Below are 13,208 nucleotides of genomic sequence, written 5' to 3'. Positions count from 1 at the left end.
TAACATTGTATCCTTATTAACATTAACGAAAACGAAAAAAGATGAAAGAAATATAGTGCAACTTACAAAAAATAATAATATTAATATTGTTTTAGTATGTAACAGAAACAAAAAAAATGAAATTCTTCTTTAAACTATAAAACATTTTAGACCGACTTGAGCCATTCAATACTGAAAGCTACAATTAAATAAACTCAATGAACAATAATGGATTCAAATTGATCGGCAACATTAACTCAGGAGCACGATAGGCTCACACTTTAACCTACAAAACAAAAATTAATAAAACAATGTGTGCTAATTTTTTTAATACATCAAAATGAGGAAGTCAAGATTGATGACTACACTGAGCTTGTTTTGTAGTGCACAGCTTTTCGGGGCAGGTTCTGAAGCATGTTAACTGGGGGTCGAATGCAGCCCCCCTGGCATCGCACCGTGGCCCGTTAGGTGGCCCCTCCTCACTATTTAAGACATGTTCATAGACATGTTTTTTTTCAAATAATAAAATGAAATTACATGAGAAATAAATGAATCTGTAGCTGTCTGAAATTGAATTCAAATTTAAAAAAAATTGTCACCACATATTCAGAGCTAAACCGTTAGGTCAACCAAAAAAGGTGGTACCTGCCAAGCAAAAACAGCAGTTGTTGGTGTAAAACGATTTTGCGAACCATATAATCTCAGTGATTCTCAAACAGATCTATATGGTGGTAGACCAAAGAAACACCTAACTACATTTTTTGTTTTATTTTTTTTATATTCAAACACAGTGTTGCTATTCAAACTGTGTGTAATGTTACAGTGGCCAAACAATATTAAATACAACTGTTAAATAAAACCTCTGCCTTGTTTTTAATGAATACTTAGGCCATCTACGCTACTGTATTTCAATGTTTGTCATATTGTGGTACTCAGAGAGCCAAGGTGGTACTTGGTGAAAAACGTTTGGGGAACCACTGATCTAGATAATGAGGCAACTGAGTCATACCAAAGACTATACAAATGGGACCCATTACCTCCCTGCTTGGCACTCAGCATCAAGGGTTGGAATTGGGGGTTAAATCACCAAAAAATGATTCCCGGGCACGGCCACCGCTGCTGCTCACTGCTCCCCTCACCTCCCAGGGGGGTGAGGGTGATGGGTCAAATGCAGAGGATAATCTCACCACACCTAGTGTGTGTGAGACAATCATTGGTACTTTAACTTAACTTTAACTTAAATAAGTCACAATAAATTATAATCTGTACAAACAAACTTTTAAAGGTGCAATATACACATCACATCTTTCATATAATCGACAGCATTACCGTTTTTCTTCATAACATGGTCACTACTGCCTAGTTTCTCTTGTTATATTCTTATTTTTACTGTTGTATTTTTATAGTTATTGTTCCTTTTTTTTCTTTTCTTACTTTTTAAATTATATCTCAAATCTGTACACTGCTGCTGGAATTTTAATTTTACTGAGGGAACTCTCCTGAAGGAATCAATAAAGTACTATCTATCTATCTATCTATCTATCTATCTATACAAAAATTTAAATCTAAATTTAAAATGTACATTTCTGGGGGATTGTAATGAAATCAAAATGTTGTAAGAGATCATTATTATTATGATATTATTAGGATTATTACCTAAAATACATTTTCAATATAACGCCGCCCCTCCAAAAAAAACTTTTCAAAATTGTGTGTACTTGAATGAGCGTGTGCGTGTGCGTGAGTGCGTGTGCGTGAGCGTGTGTGTGCGTGTGTGTGTGTGTGTGTGTGCTGACATCACAGCTGGAAGTGCCTTGTCACGCGGGGTTAGTAAAAGTTGGGATCGGAGCTCCACACACAGAGCGAGAGAGACAGACAAGCGGGGCCGAAGAAGAGGCACCCAAACTGGGATAGACATTTCCGGACCATTCGCTTGCTTTCCGAAGAACATTTAAACTCGCTCCCGAAATAAGGCGGTTCTTTTTTTGCCTGGTTTACGCGGCGAGGGTGACTTTGTCTACATGTCCATTTAACTTTTGGAAGAATATTTTGGATTTGGTCACAAACTCAAGCGGGTCACTTGGGTCCCCGAATGAAGCAAAGTTCGGAATTGGCGGCGTGACGCTCGGTAAATGTTGCGACATTTTCCCAGAGAGTAGCCCGCCTGCTTCGGCGGTCGAGCGGCGGCGCAGCAGCGTCAGTAGTAGTAGTAGGAGGAGGAGGAGGAGGAGGAGGTTTGAAGAGGGAAAAAGAGCCGAGCTGTCAAAGCAGATGACGACGGCTAACTGCCCCGGTAATGAGGAGCTGGACTTCCGACTCATCTTCGGGGAGGACGGCCAGCAGCAGCCGTTAGGCCCCATAGGTCAGTGTGCTTGACCGCTTTCCATACTCTTCCACTTCTACCTCACCCAATTTGAAGCCCTGAGCTCTGTAACTTCTTACTTGTTAAGAGAGCGGTGGTGTTTACATTTGACTTTTCTATGGCTGCCTGCCAGAGAACAACAGCAGCTGACATTAGCCTGACATGCTAACTGCTCATCAGCTCGTATTAATTGGCTTGGTTGCTATAGTTACTATCCTTCTTTAATATCCCTCTTATATATTTTGAAACAAGTGTAGTCAGGTATAAATATAATATATGTGTTATTTACTGTTTCTTATATATTTACATTATATAATGCTAATTGTCAGTTATTCACACGCCGTACTAGTTACTCTTCTCTACACCTTCACAAATAAGTTCATTACAATGAATAAAAATGTATTGTATTAGTTCTTTGTTTGGATTTCAAGACAATTTCGCCATTGAGTAATTTGTTCCATATCTAAACCTACACTGCATATTATCTAAGAAATATTTTTCAGCAAATACTGAAAAATATTGAAATTCAATGATTTGGTGCATTTGCAAACAGCTACAAGTATGCAAAAAGCAAACTATAACATGCTACTAAAGAATGTACAACCATTCTTCTTAACAGAAGAGCAGAAATATAACCTTAGAGAAATTTGTAATTTAAAAAATGTGTGTGCATGTATACAACTTAAAATGAGCATATCAGTATGTGGAATTAAATTACGGAAGGGATTAGAAGTCAGACAATGTACTAATATGATCCAGTTTAATAAACTGTTCAAACTAAAAGTGTTTACAAAGTGCAATAAAAAGAATTTGGATAAAAATGTCACACTTTATTATTGGAAATGAGATATTATTCATTTCATGTGTGAATCGTATTTAGAATTCATTGAACTGTTTCCCAGCAGGCACAAGACATTAAAATACTATCGTTATGTCGTGATAATGTATGTTAATGATGCATTCTAGCTGTATCCCCGCAAACTTGACAAGAGAACTAATGCGTCCTCACCACATTCTAAGATAGCGGTTAATGTCCCTCCACAGTGCAAAGCCACTTCTAAATCAGTAAGGGTCACCTCTATGACAACAAATAAACTTGGGCCTTCACAAATAAGTTCATAACAATGAATAAAAATGTCTTGCATTAGTTTTTTGTTTGGATTTCAAGACAATTTCGCCATTGAGTAATTTGTTCCATATCTAAACCTACTCAAATGCTTTATTAACTGTATAGGCATAGGCAGTGTTGGATTAAGATTCATAACTGTCGTCCAGCAAATACTGAAAAATGTTGAAAAATATTGAAATTCAATGATTTGGTAGTACAAGTATGCACGAAGCAAACTATAACCTGCTTCCAAAGAATGTACCAGAATTCTTCTTAACAAAAGAACAGAAATCTAACCTTAGAGAACAAATTAATTTAAAACATTTGTTTGCACGTATAACACTTAAAATCTTTAGCATATCAGTATGTGGAATTAAATTATGGAATGGATTAAGCGAAGAAGACAGAAAGTGTTTACAAAGTGCAATGAAGAAGAATTTTGATAAAAATCTCACACTTTATTATTGAAAATGAGATATTATTTATCTAATGTGTAAATCGAATTTAGAATTCTATGAACTGTTTCCCAGCAGGCACACGACATTAAAACAACGTTGAGAACCTGTTGAATTAGGTCCTGACGTTGAGCAATTCAAACATAACGTTGAAACAACATGGTTTTGGATGACATTTAATCAATGTTGGGTTCTGACGTTGATTTGACCATTGAATTTTGGTCTTTTCACCACCAATATTCTACAACTAAATACAATGTTGAAACAACATGCGTTTTGATGGCGGCGCTTATTCAATGTTGTACATTGAGTTGACCTTTGAAATTTGGTCATTTCCCACCCGTCATTTCCCACCCTCCTCAATTTACAAATACATCTATTTTGCTACGTTGTTTCAAAGTCAGTTTTAAAGGACATGTATGTATAATCAACAATGAATCAATGTCTTGTGCCTGCTGGAGTGTTACTATTAAAAATTAAGGGAGTGAATACATGTATTAGAATGTGAAATTAAGTGGAAATGTGTAGATATAGATTAGTTTGGCGTCTTCCTGCTCCTTTTTGGAAATGTTGTGACATTTTCAAATTGTATACATGTTCAAAGTCAACTTCAACCTAAACCTAAACATCTGTAAAAATAAGTTGATCGCTGTATAATAAAGCAATTATAAAGAGTATACTATACTACACTTTGTATTATAAATTCAAATACTTCTTAGTAAATGTCACCCTTCAAAGACCACTGTTTAGTTTAAACCAATCAACTGTGTAGTAGAGCTTCTTGCTTGAGCCTGAGATGTGAGTCTCTTCATTTTGAGACTAATCACAGCTTACTTTGTGGTGTACAATTAGTTATCCTGCCAAGACACAGGTTACCCATTTGGTCACCATGTCAGTTCCCTGTTTTATGGTTATCATCAGCCCCTTCTCTATGCCACAGGTGTCAAACTTAAGGTCCACACCTCCTTTTAGATGGCCCTGCAAAAGCCTTGAAATAATATTTGTCAATAATGTACTTTTATCTTTTCATGCTAATTGTATTTGACCTTTTAATTTTTATGAAAAAAATGCATGTACTGCATGCAAACGCATATCTTTTAAACGATCTAATAATGCAAAAATAATTATATTATATTACATTACATTTCAAGCAAGTTATCCATCAAATTGTAAACTGTAAAAATGACAATACATTTTACAGGAACAAAAACTGGCAGATCAGTCTACTGATAAGATGTATCCTTGAATGAATACAAGTTTGACAGCCCTGCTCTATGCCATGACTGGTGCCACTTGTGAAGTTATGGTTATTGTCAGGCCCGGCCCTAACCAATCTGGCGCCCTAGGCAAGATTTTAGGTGGCGCCCCCCCCACATCGGCAGTGAAGTGTATATACTCACAAGAACCCGAATAGCTTTGTCTTTGACCTTTTTTTTTACTTACAACTATACCTAATATATAAAGGGGTGGAAAAGTGACGATTACCTGCAGGGCAAACATTAGCTAACCAGAAGGCAATAACAATGTAAACAAAAAACACCTGCTTAAAAGATCTAATACAAACATTTATATGCACGTACAACACTTAGAACTTTTAGCATATCAGTATGTGGAATTAAATTATGGAATGGATTAAGTAAAGAAGTTAAAAATTGTACTGATATGATCCAGTTTAAGAGGTTGTTCAAAATAATAGTGCTTACAGAGTACAAAGAAGAAGAATTATGAGAAATACTTTCAACCTTATTGAAAATAAGATATTCTTCATCTCAGTATGTTAATAATGACTGAATTAATTAATTAATTACATATTACAAAACTGTTGTATACTAATTCATAGATGTTATTTTATTATATAAAAAGGTCAGTAAATGATTCTATATATTTGTAAACGCTTTGAAATGGGAAAGGGGTAGGATTAAATAAGCTTTGCTTCTTCCTACTCCTTTTCGGGCATGATGTAAAATGAAATGATATGAAATTGTGTGATGTATTATGATGTAAGTGTGTTCATGTTCGAAATAAACTAAAGAAAGAAAGAAATGTCCCTGAGGAATGTAAGGTGGGAGTACTGTAATTACCTAACGTTACATTATTATTTTCCATAACAATTTAGCCCCCTCCACAATATTAACCCGACGTTAAAACAGAACTAGCTATTTATTGATTATCAATTGCCGAATCATGTAACATTAGCTTAATGCTAAAAAGCGAGGTTACTATCACATTCTGTAACAGACAAATAATTTCATGTATGCTAACGTTACCTACCTGCTACCTCTGTCTTTTCTCGTTTCTCCTCCTCTTCTTTTCTCTTTTTTCTTCCCTGGGCACCTGACAGTTTTGGCATCTTGTGTTGATTTTTTGATGTGGTGACGTCCAAAAAGAGTCATGATACGGGAAGGGAGGGGGCGCACCGTGCGGAGGGAGGAGGAGGGGGGGGGGGGGGGGGGGGCGTAGTGTTGTAACAAATAATATTTCTATTAAATAGGCTTTACTTTGCATTTTAATTAACGTGGGATTATTTTTTGTATTTAGAAATAATAGTACCAACTTCTTCTTTTTTTTTTTTTTCTCCAACATTTGTGGCACTGGCGTGGCGCCCCCTGATGGACGGCGCCCTTAGCATTTGCCTATACGGCCTATGCCACGGGCCGGCCCTGGTTATTGTCATTGTTTAGTGGATTTCAAATATGTTTACGCTTGAACAATTCAACATGTCCGAAAAGAAGTGAAAGATCCTTTATAATAGTAGGGTTGCGCGATGTAGACAATGTATAATATAAATGATATAAATTTGTTCGACCAAAGAGCTTTTAATACTATCGTTGTGTCGTGATAATGTATGTTAATGATGAATTCTAGCTGTATCCTTGCAAATTTGACAAGAGAACTATTGCGTCCTCACCACATTCTAAGCTAGCGGCAAATGTCCCTCCACAGTGCAAAGCCACATCTAAATCAGTAATGCTCACCTCTATGACAACAAATAAACTACATTTAGAACATGTATCATTATCACTGGAGGACGAGGAATAGTTAAACATTCTACAATACACACCGTAGGAATATACAATAAGCCATGGCAACGACTAAGCTAGAGTACTTTAATGTAAACAGAGGTGGGCGAATCGATACAAATGTGGTCAGATACCAAGTATTGTATCAGTGTATGGTTGATGCTACATTGATTACATCAATATTTTTATTATTACAAAATCTTTTGTCGTTTTTGTTCTTGTTCACCAACTTAGGAAAAAGTTCCTGGACACAAGAGGACTTTGAGGGCAAAAAAACAAAGGATTTAAGTCAGAGCCAAGAGTAGAAAACATTGTAAATATTTAAATGATATTGTGAAACCACCATTCTGTGTTTTTGTCTGATTATACTGTATTTGTGATCAATCATTTTGAAATTTGGACTAAAATTTGAAGTATCAGTATCAGCATGACCAATACTGCCCTAATAACTACTTGGTAATGAATCGATACCCAAATTTGTAGTATTGCCCAAAACTAATGTAAAATATCCAAACAACAGAATAATAGGGGCTTATTACTATTTAACAGAAGTGTAGATAGCAACATGTGACAACACAAAATAACCACACATTAACAGTACATTAACAAGTAGATGAATAATTGTTTTGAGAAAAAATTACATCAGAAAAGACGCAATATGTTACTCCGTATGTCAGCAGCCAAATTAGAAGCTTTTTGATATGCAGGAGGCTGCAAGCGGTAGAAAATGGATGGATGGATGGATATATTTTGGGTCATATATAATATTCATCTTAATATATAGCTAATAGTAATTAATTAAACTTAATCGTTTAGATCAGGGTTGTCCAAAGTGTAGCCTGGGGGACATTTTCTATTTTTCTATTCTATCCTATTTTATTCTATTCTATTTTCTATTCTCATTTTTATTGCTCTTGACATTTTCTGGAAATTTAATTAATTATCAATGAGTTGTATTAGATGTAGCACTAAAAACTATTTGCTTTGTCACTGATAAGTTACACAAAAGCTTTTTTTCCCCCCAAAATAGTTTAGCATATACTGATGTGTATTTGCATTTTTAATATACCAAAATGTATCAAAGTACCCCCTTGTATTATTTCATTTCTCAGTTTGGACAACCTTGCTTTACAGTAGATAATCATTGCGCTAAAGTCTTGCCCAGTATACATTTTTAGAGGCACATTTTGATTGTTTCCCAAATTGAAATGACATGGCAATAGTATTGTTCTTTTTTTTATTCCAGCAGAACATGCTCTAAGAGTGAACCATGCTATATAACAGTGACCATTTAATGACTAGTTTCACGATAATATTGTCTTTATTTGCAGCATAATTCTTTTAGTTTTTTGATAATGAAGCCCCGGTGGTTTCAAAGAGGATGTGACTAAGTTTAGGGATAAACCCAAATTATGCAAGATTGAAGCTATACAAAAAGGGACGGACAGAGTCAAACAAACTAACTAAACGTTGGTTGTTATGTATTAGGTCAGTTGTAAGGTATTACGTGTTCTTTTCCCACCAATATTGCCACAGTATGTCGCTTTTTGGTAGTTGCGTGTTTAGCATGTTTAAAATGGTCTTTTTGAAAAACAAAGCCAGCGTGAAATATCAAAGGCTAACATCCTTTTTACTATGGTCTGTTCATCTCTGCTATGTTTAGATGCTGATTGGTTCTGTCATTGAGTTAAAAACCCAGTGGAACCAATGAATGCTCCCACTGTGTCTATTTATTAAAACTTTGGATGAGCTTCATGGAACTGCTGCTGCAATCCTCAAATCAGTTTTTCCTTGGTTTAAAATTGTAATGTGGATGGTTGGAGGGGAGGAAGAAAAAAAACTTCCAAACGTGATTTTAATCACGTTTGGATGGTCTTGCCTTGTCCCCCCCCCAAATAAAGTGGGTGGTAATGCCCCTGTCCAAATCAGGGGAGCGTAAAGAATGATCACAGTCAGAGTCTTACGCTCTCTCTCTGTCTGTCAGCTTCAAGACTTCAAGTCAAGGCTTGTTTTTGTAACAACTTCTGCAGTGTTTCTGACAGGTTTCTACAAAGCGTTGGTTTGTTTCATTTGCCTGTTGGATGGGCGCTGATGTCATTTCACTAACTTTGTAGTAGCGTTTTTGTGTTAAATATCCTCCCTGTATCTTTGCCTAGTATTTTTATTTGCAAAAGGAGTCTCTTTTACTTGAAACCTAACTCTCAGCTGCCTTGCTAGTTGCTTAAGTAAACATGGCACATTAAAATTAATCCAAATCAAAGTAATGTGTGCAGTACTGTGACTCTGTTTATGCCTTTCTGATCCTCCTTGTCTAATTATATGGCTTTGCACTATTTCGTTATCATGTTTGTGTTCTTTGTTGCCCAACATTTAAAGATGAATAAATGTGTCACGCTATTATTTAAGATGATTGAGCAAAATTTACTGGTAGGGATTTTCCCTGCAAATTGCATAGGACCGAGTTGAATGGAGCTAACAAGCACCTTCATGAAACATTACTGTAGGTTGCAACATCTAAGGGAAATATACAACAATGTTATTCTGTTGACATGATGTCGTTAAATATAGTTTAATTTAATTACAGCGCAGTGGCACCTTTAAATTTGAGGTCGTACAATTCAACCTCACATACTAAGCAAACAAAGTACACTAAATTTGCACAAAACTCACCAGAACTGTAGTACTTAGACATCAAAGGACTTGCGCCTTGCTTTTTCTTTGGCTTTTTGATTGTCCTTTGCAAAACTAATTCCAACAGAAGGACCGATCTCCACGAAAAAAAGACGAATGCGATGAGAGAAAATAAAATAAAAGGTGAACAGCGGTTACATTTTTAAGGATGTATCGATAAACATAATGAAAACTTTCAATGGTTAGTATTACCGTTTTAAATTAAAATGATTAAAAAAAACGTGATTGATAACTACTTTGATAAACTCGCGGACTGACTGGCGCCAGCTCGCTAGCTTAAATGCTAAAATGAAAACAAGTGACATTAATGTATTTTCCCATTGGGAAACAACATACCCCAATCTAAACTTATATAAGTTGAGAATAATTGTTGTACATTCTTGGGTAGCAGGTTATAGTTTGCTCTATACATAATTGTAGCTGTTTGTAAATGCACCAAATCGCTTCAATAATTGAGAGTTAGAATGCATTAAAAAAAAATGCATCCTTCGTCATGGTTTTCATAATGATGTTGAATGATAGGCAAAATTCTAAAACATGTGCAGTTGCCCTTTAACTATTCCATTAGTCATGAGATCAATTTAATCAGTTATATGTCACAATGTGTTGGTGACGAACCCCATGATGCAGAGAAGGCGGAAGGCATTGTGCGGGAAAACATGATTTAAATCCCAAAAGTAAAAATAAAGAAAAGACACAAACCAGGAACTAGGAGAACAAACTGGAAACAGGGAACAGGGATCCAGCAAACAGGGACTATGAACAAAAAGATGGTAAGCTACAAACAGCTACAGAATATAGTTTACCGCTACCGCATACAGCTACACTGACATCGACACGACAGGTAGGGACGACAATAATCCAGCAGTGACTGGAGGGCAGGGCAGGTTTAAATAGCAGCTGGCTGATTGACACCAGGTGTGGCCAGGTGCCAATCAGCCACAGTTGAGGGGACAGCACTCAGAGAGAACAACAGGAAACTGAACCAAAATAAGAGTGCTGACAGAAAATAAAACAAACACAGAGGAAAAACTAAAACTTAACCAAACTGTCAGGGACAAGCCTGACATTATATCTAAAAAAACCCCTCTCTATTTGATTTTTTACATTGTAGTTAATATTTGTAGCAGTATTGCACGTGTTTTAAGTTGTTGGGTGCTTTTCAAAGTGATTGATAGCAGTTCCATATTACACTGAAGTATGTACACTGTATACAGTATCTATGTTTGAGTAATCATTAGCCCAGGACAGAAGTGCCCTTTATGGGTGGCAGAATCGTGTTTTGTTTTCTTTTGGTTGCATTGAAAAGACAATAGTTTACTCTTATGTCAAACAGATATATTATAAATGATAAATGGGTTGTACTTGTATAGCGCTTTTCTACCTTCAAGGTACTCAAAGCGCTTTGACACTACTTCCACATTTACCCATTCACACACACATTCACACACTGATGGAGGGAGCTGCCATGCAAGGCGCTAACCAGCACCCATCAGGAGCAAGGGTGAAGTGTCTTGCTCAGGACACAACGGACATGACGAGGTTGGTACTAGGTGGGGATTGAACCAGGGACCCTCGGGTTGCGCACAGCCACTCTTACACTGCGCCACGCCGTCCCTATATTGATAAGATGGATAGATTAGATATGAACAACATTTTTGCTCTCCTACTTGACTGCATTGTTCTTTTTCTTGATGCATTCACTCCAACTGGTTACAATACAATATGGAACATTGTAAACCAATTAGTATTCAACTGGTGGCCTGGGGGGCCAAATCAAGCCCGGGAATGACTCCAGACTGGCCTCGAGTTCAGTTACAAAAAACTTGAAAAAGACAAAAGATTTTGCAGGAGATTCCTAAAACACTAGAGTACTGTCACATAGATGATACTTGACTAGCTTTTTTGCAGTAAGTCCTAAAAACAGCAGATTCTCAGGAATATAAAAAAATAAGAACAATTGCAAAGAGGGAAGGCTGGCCCCTGGTCCTTCGCTCTCTGGAAACGTGGCACCTAAAACAGCTTAGGTGAATAGCCCCGTTATAGACTATCATTGACCTCATTGACCAAGGCTTTCTTAGTCCTCATATTGCTTTTCTATGGTAATGAAAAAGACATACAGAAGAGAGCATTTAATACGATTATTACACTTAGTATGGTCTGGTTTTGTATATCTATTGAAGAACTGATACTATGGAACCACTGAGGTTATCCACCATTATTTCAGGAAGATGGTTCTTTGCTTAGTATACCGTAATACATACTTGCCAACCTTGAGACCTCCGATTTCGGGAGGGGGGGGGTGTGGTCGGGGGGGCGTGGTTGGAGGCGTGGTTAAGAGGGGAGGAGTCAAGTATTTCATATATATATATATATATATATATATATATATATATATATATATATATATAAAATAAATACTTGACTTTCACTGAATTCTAGCTATATATATATATATATATATATATATATATATATATATATATATATATATATATATAAAAGAGAAATACTTGAATTTCAGTGTTCATTTATTTACACATATACACACACATAATGCTCATCTACTCATTGTTGAGTTAAGGGTTGAATTGTCCATCCTTGTTCTATTCTCTGTCACTATTTTTCTAACCATGCTGAACACCCTCTCTGATGATGCATTCTGCTTTGTCTCCTTGTTGTGTGCGCAGTTCTGCACTGCACTCTCTAAAAGCCATAGACGTTATTGTCACTCATGCATGTATCGTAGATGGCAGTATTGTCCTGTTTAAGAGTGTCACAACATTTCTGTTTACGGCAGACGAACTGCTTTACGGTAGACGAAAACGTGACTGCTGTTGTTGTGTGTTGTTACCGCGCTGGGAGGACGTTAATGAAACTGCCTAACAATAAACCCACATAAGAAACCAAGAACTCGCCCTCGATCATTCTACAGTTATAACGTGATTGGGCAGGCACTCTGTTTATATTGTGGGAAAGCGGACGTGAAAACAGGCTGTCGACACGTCACTCAGGTCCACCTGGATTTCGGGAGATTTTCGGGAGAAAATTTGTCCCGGGAGGTTTTCGGGAGAGGCGCTGAATTTCAGGAGTCTCCCGTAAAATCCGGGAGGGTTGGCAAGTATGCCGTAATAAAGCAATTTCTTGTGTGGAACTAAATTAACCACTGCTAATAAATAGATGTAAAAACTTGGGAGTCTACATCCCTTATCATTGCATTATTACATAATATAGTCATGTTATACTGAGCAGCCTGTACAAAATAGTAGGGATGTGCCAATCGATCAGCCACCGATTGATATCGAACGATCGTGAACAAGTATGTGATCAGGCATTGTCGATTAATGCCTTTTGTGCTGACAAGTATGTGTGTCCATACACAGTGTGGAGCCGCTCTACTAAACTAATAACAATCACCTCCAATACGGCAAATAAACTGGATTTCTTACTGTCTTAAGTATCATTATCAAGTATTGTTATCACAAAGAGGACCAGGCTAAACCTGTTCCATGCCGAGAGAAAGCCACGACCAGGCATGCTAATAGCTAAGCTAACCTAGCTTGATGCAACACCAATAAATAGGTGCTTAGTAA

The 13,208-nt window shown here is 36.7% G+C and overlaps 1 protein-coding gene across 2 annotated transcripts in view; it reads left to right on the top strand.

The window, feature by feature from the left end:
- The first annotated feature begins 1,815 nt into the window (after positions 1-1,815).
- The window catches only part of nfatc3a (nuclear factor of activated T cells 3a), a 109,174-nt gene continuing 97,781 nt past the window's right edge, over positions 1,816-13,208 (top strand). For both annotated transcript variants that reach the window (XM_061964384.2, XM_061964383.2), the window contains exon 1: positions 1,816-2,341. In XM_061964384.2, the coding sequence (XP_061820368.1) occupies positions 2,251-2,341 (91 nt within the window). In that variant the 5' untranslated portion in view covers positions 1,816-2,250. The remainder of the gene's footprint in view (positions 2,342-13,208) is intronic.

Source organism: Nerophis lumbriciformis, linkage group LG06, assembly GCF_033978685.3.
Source record: "Nerophis lumbriciformis linkage group LG06, RoL_Nlum_v2.1, whole genome shotgun sequence".
Classification (NCBI taxonomy): domain Eukaryota; kingdom Metazoa; phylum Chordata; class Actinopteri; order Syngnathiformes; family Syngnathidae; genus Nerophis; species Nerophis lumbriciformis.
This window is presented reverse-complemented; position numbering and strand designations above follow the sequence as displayed.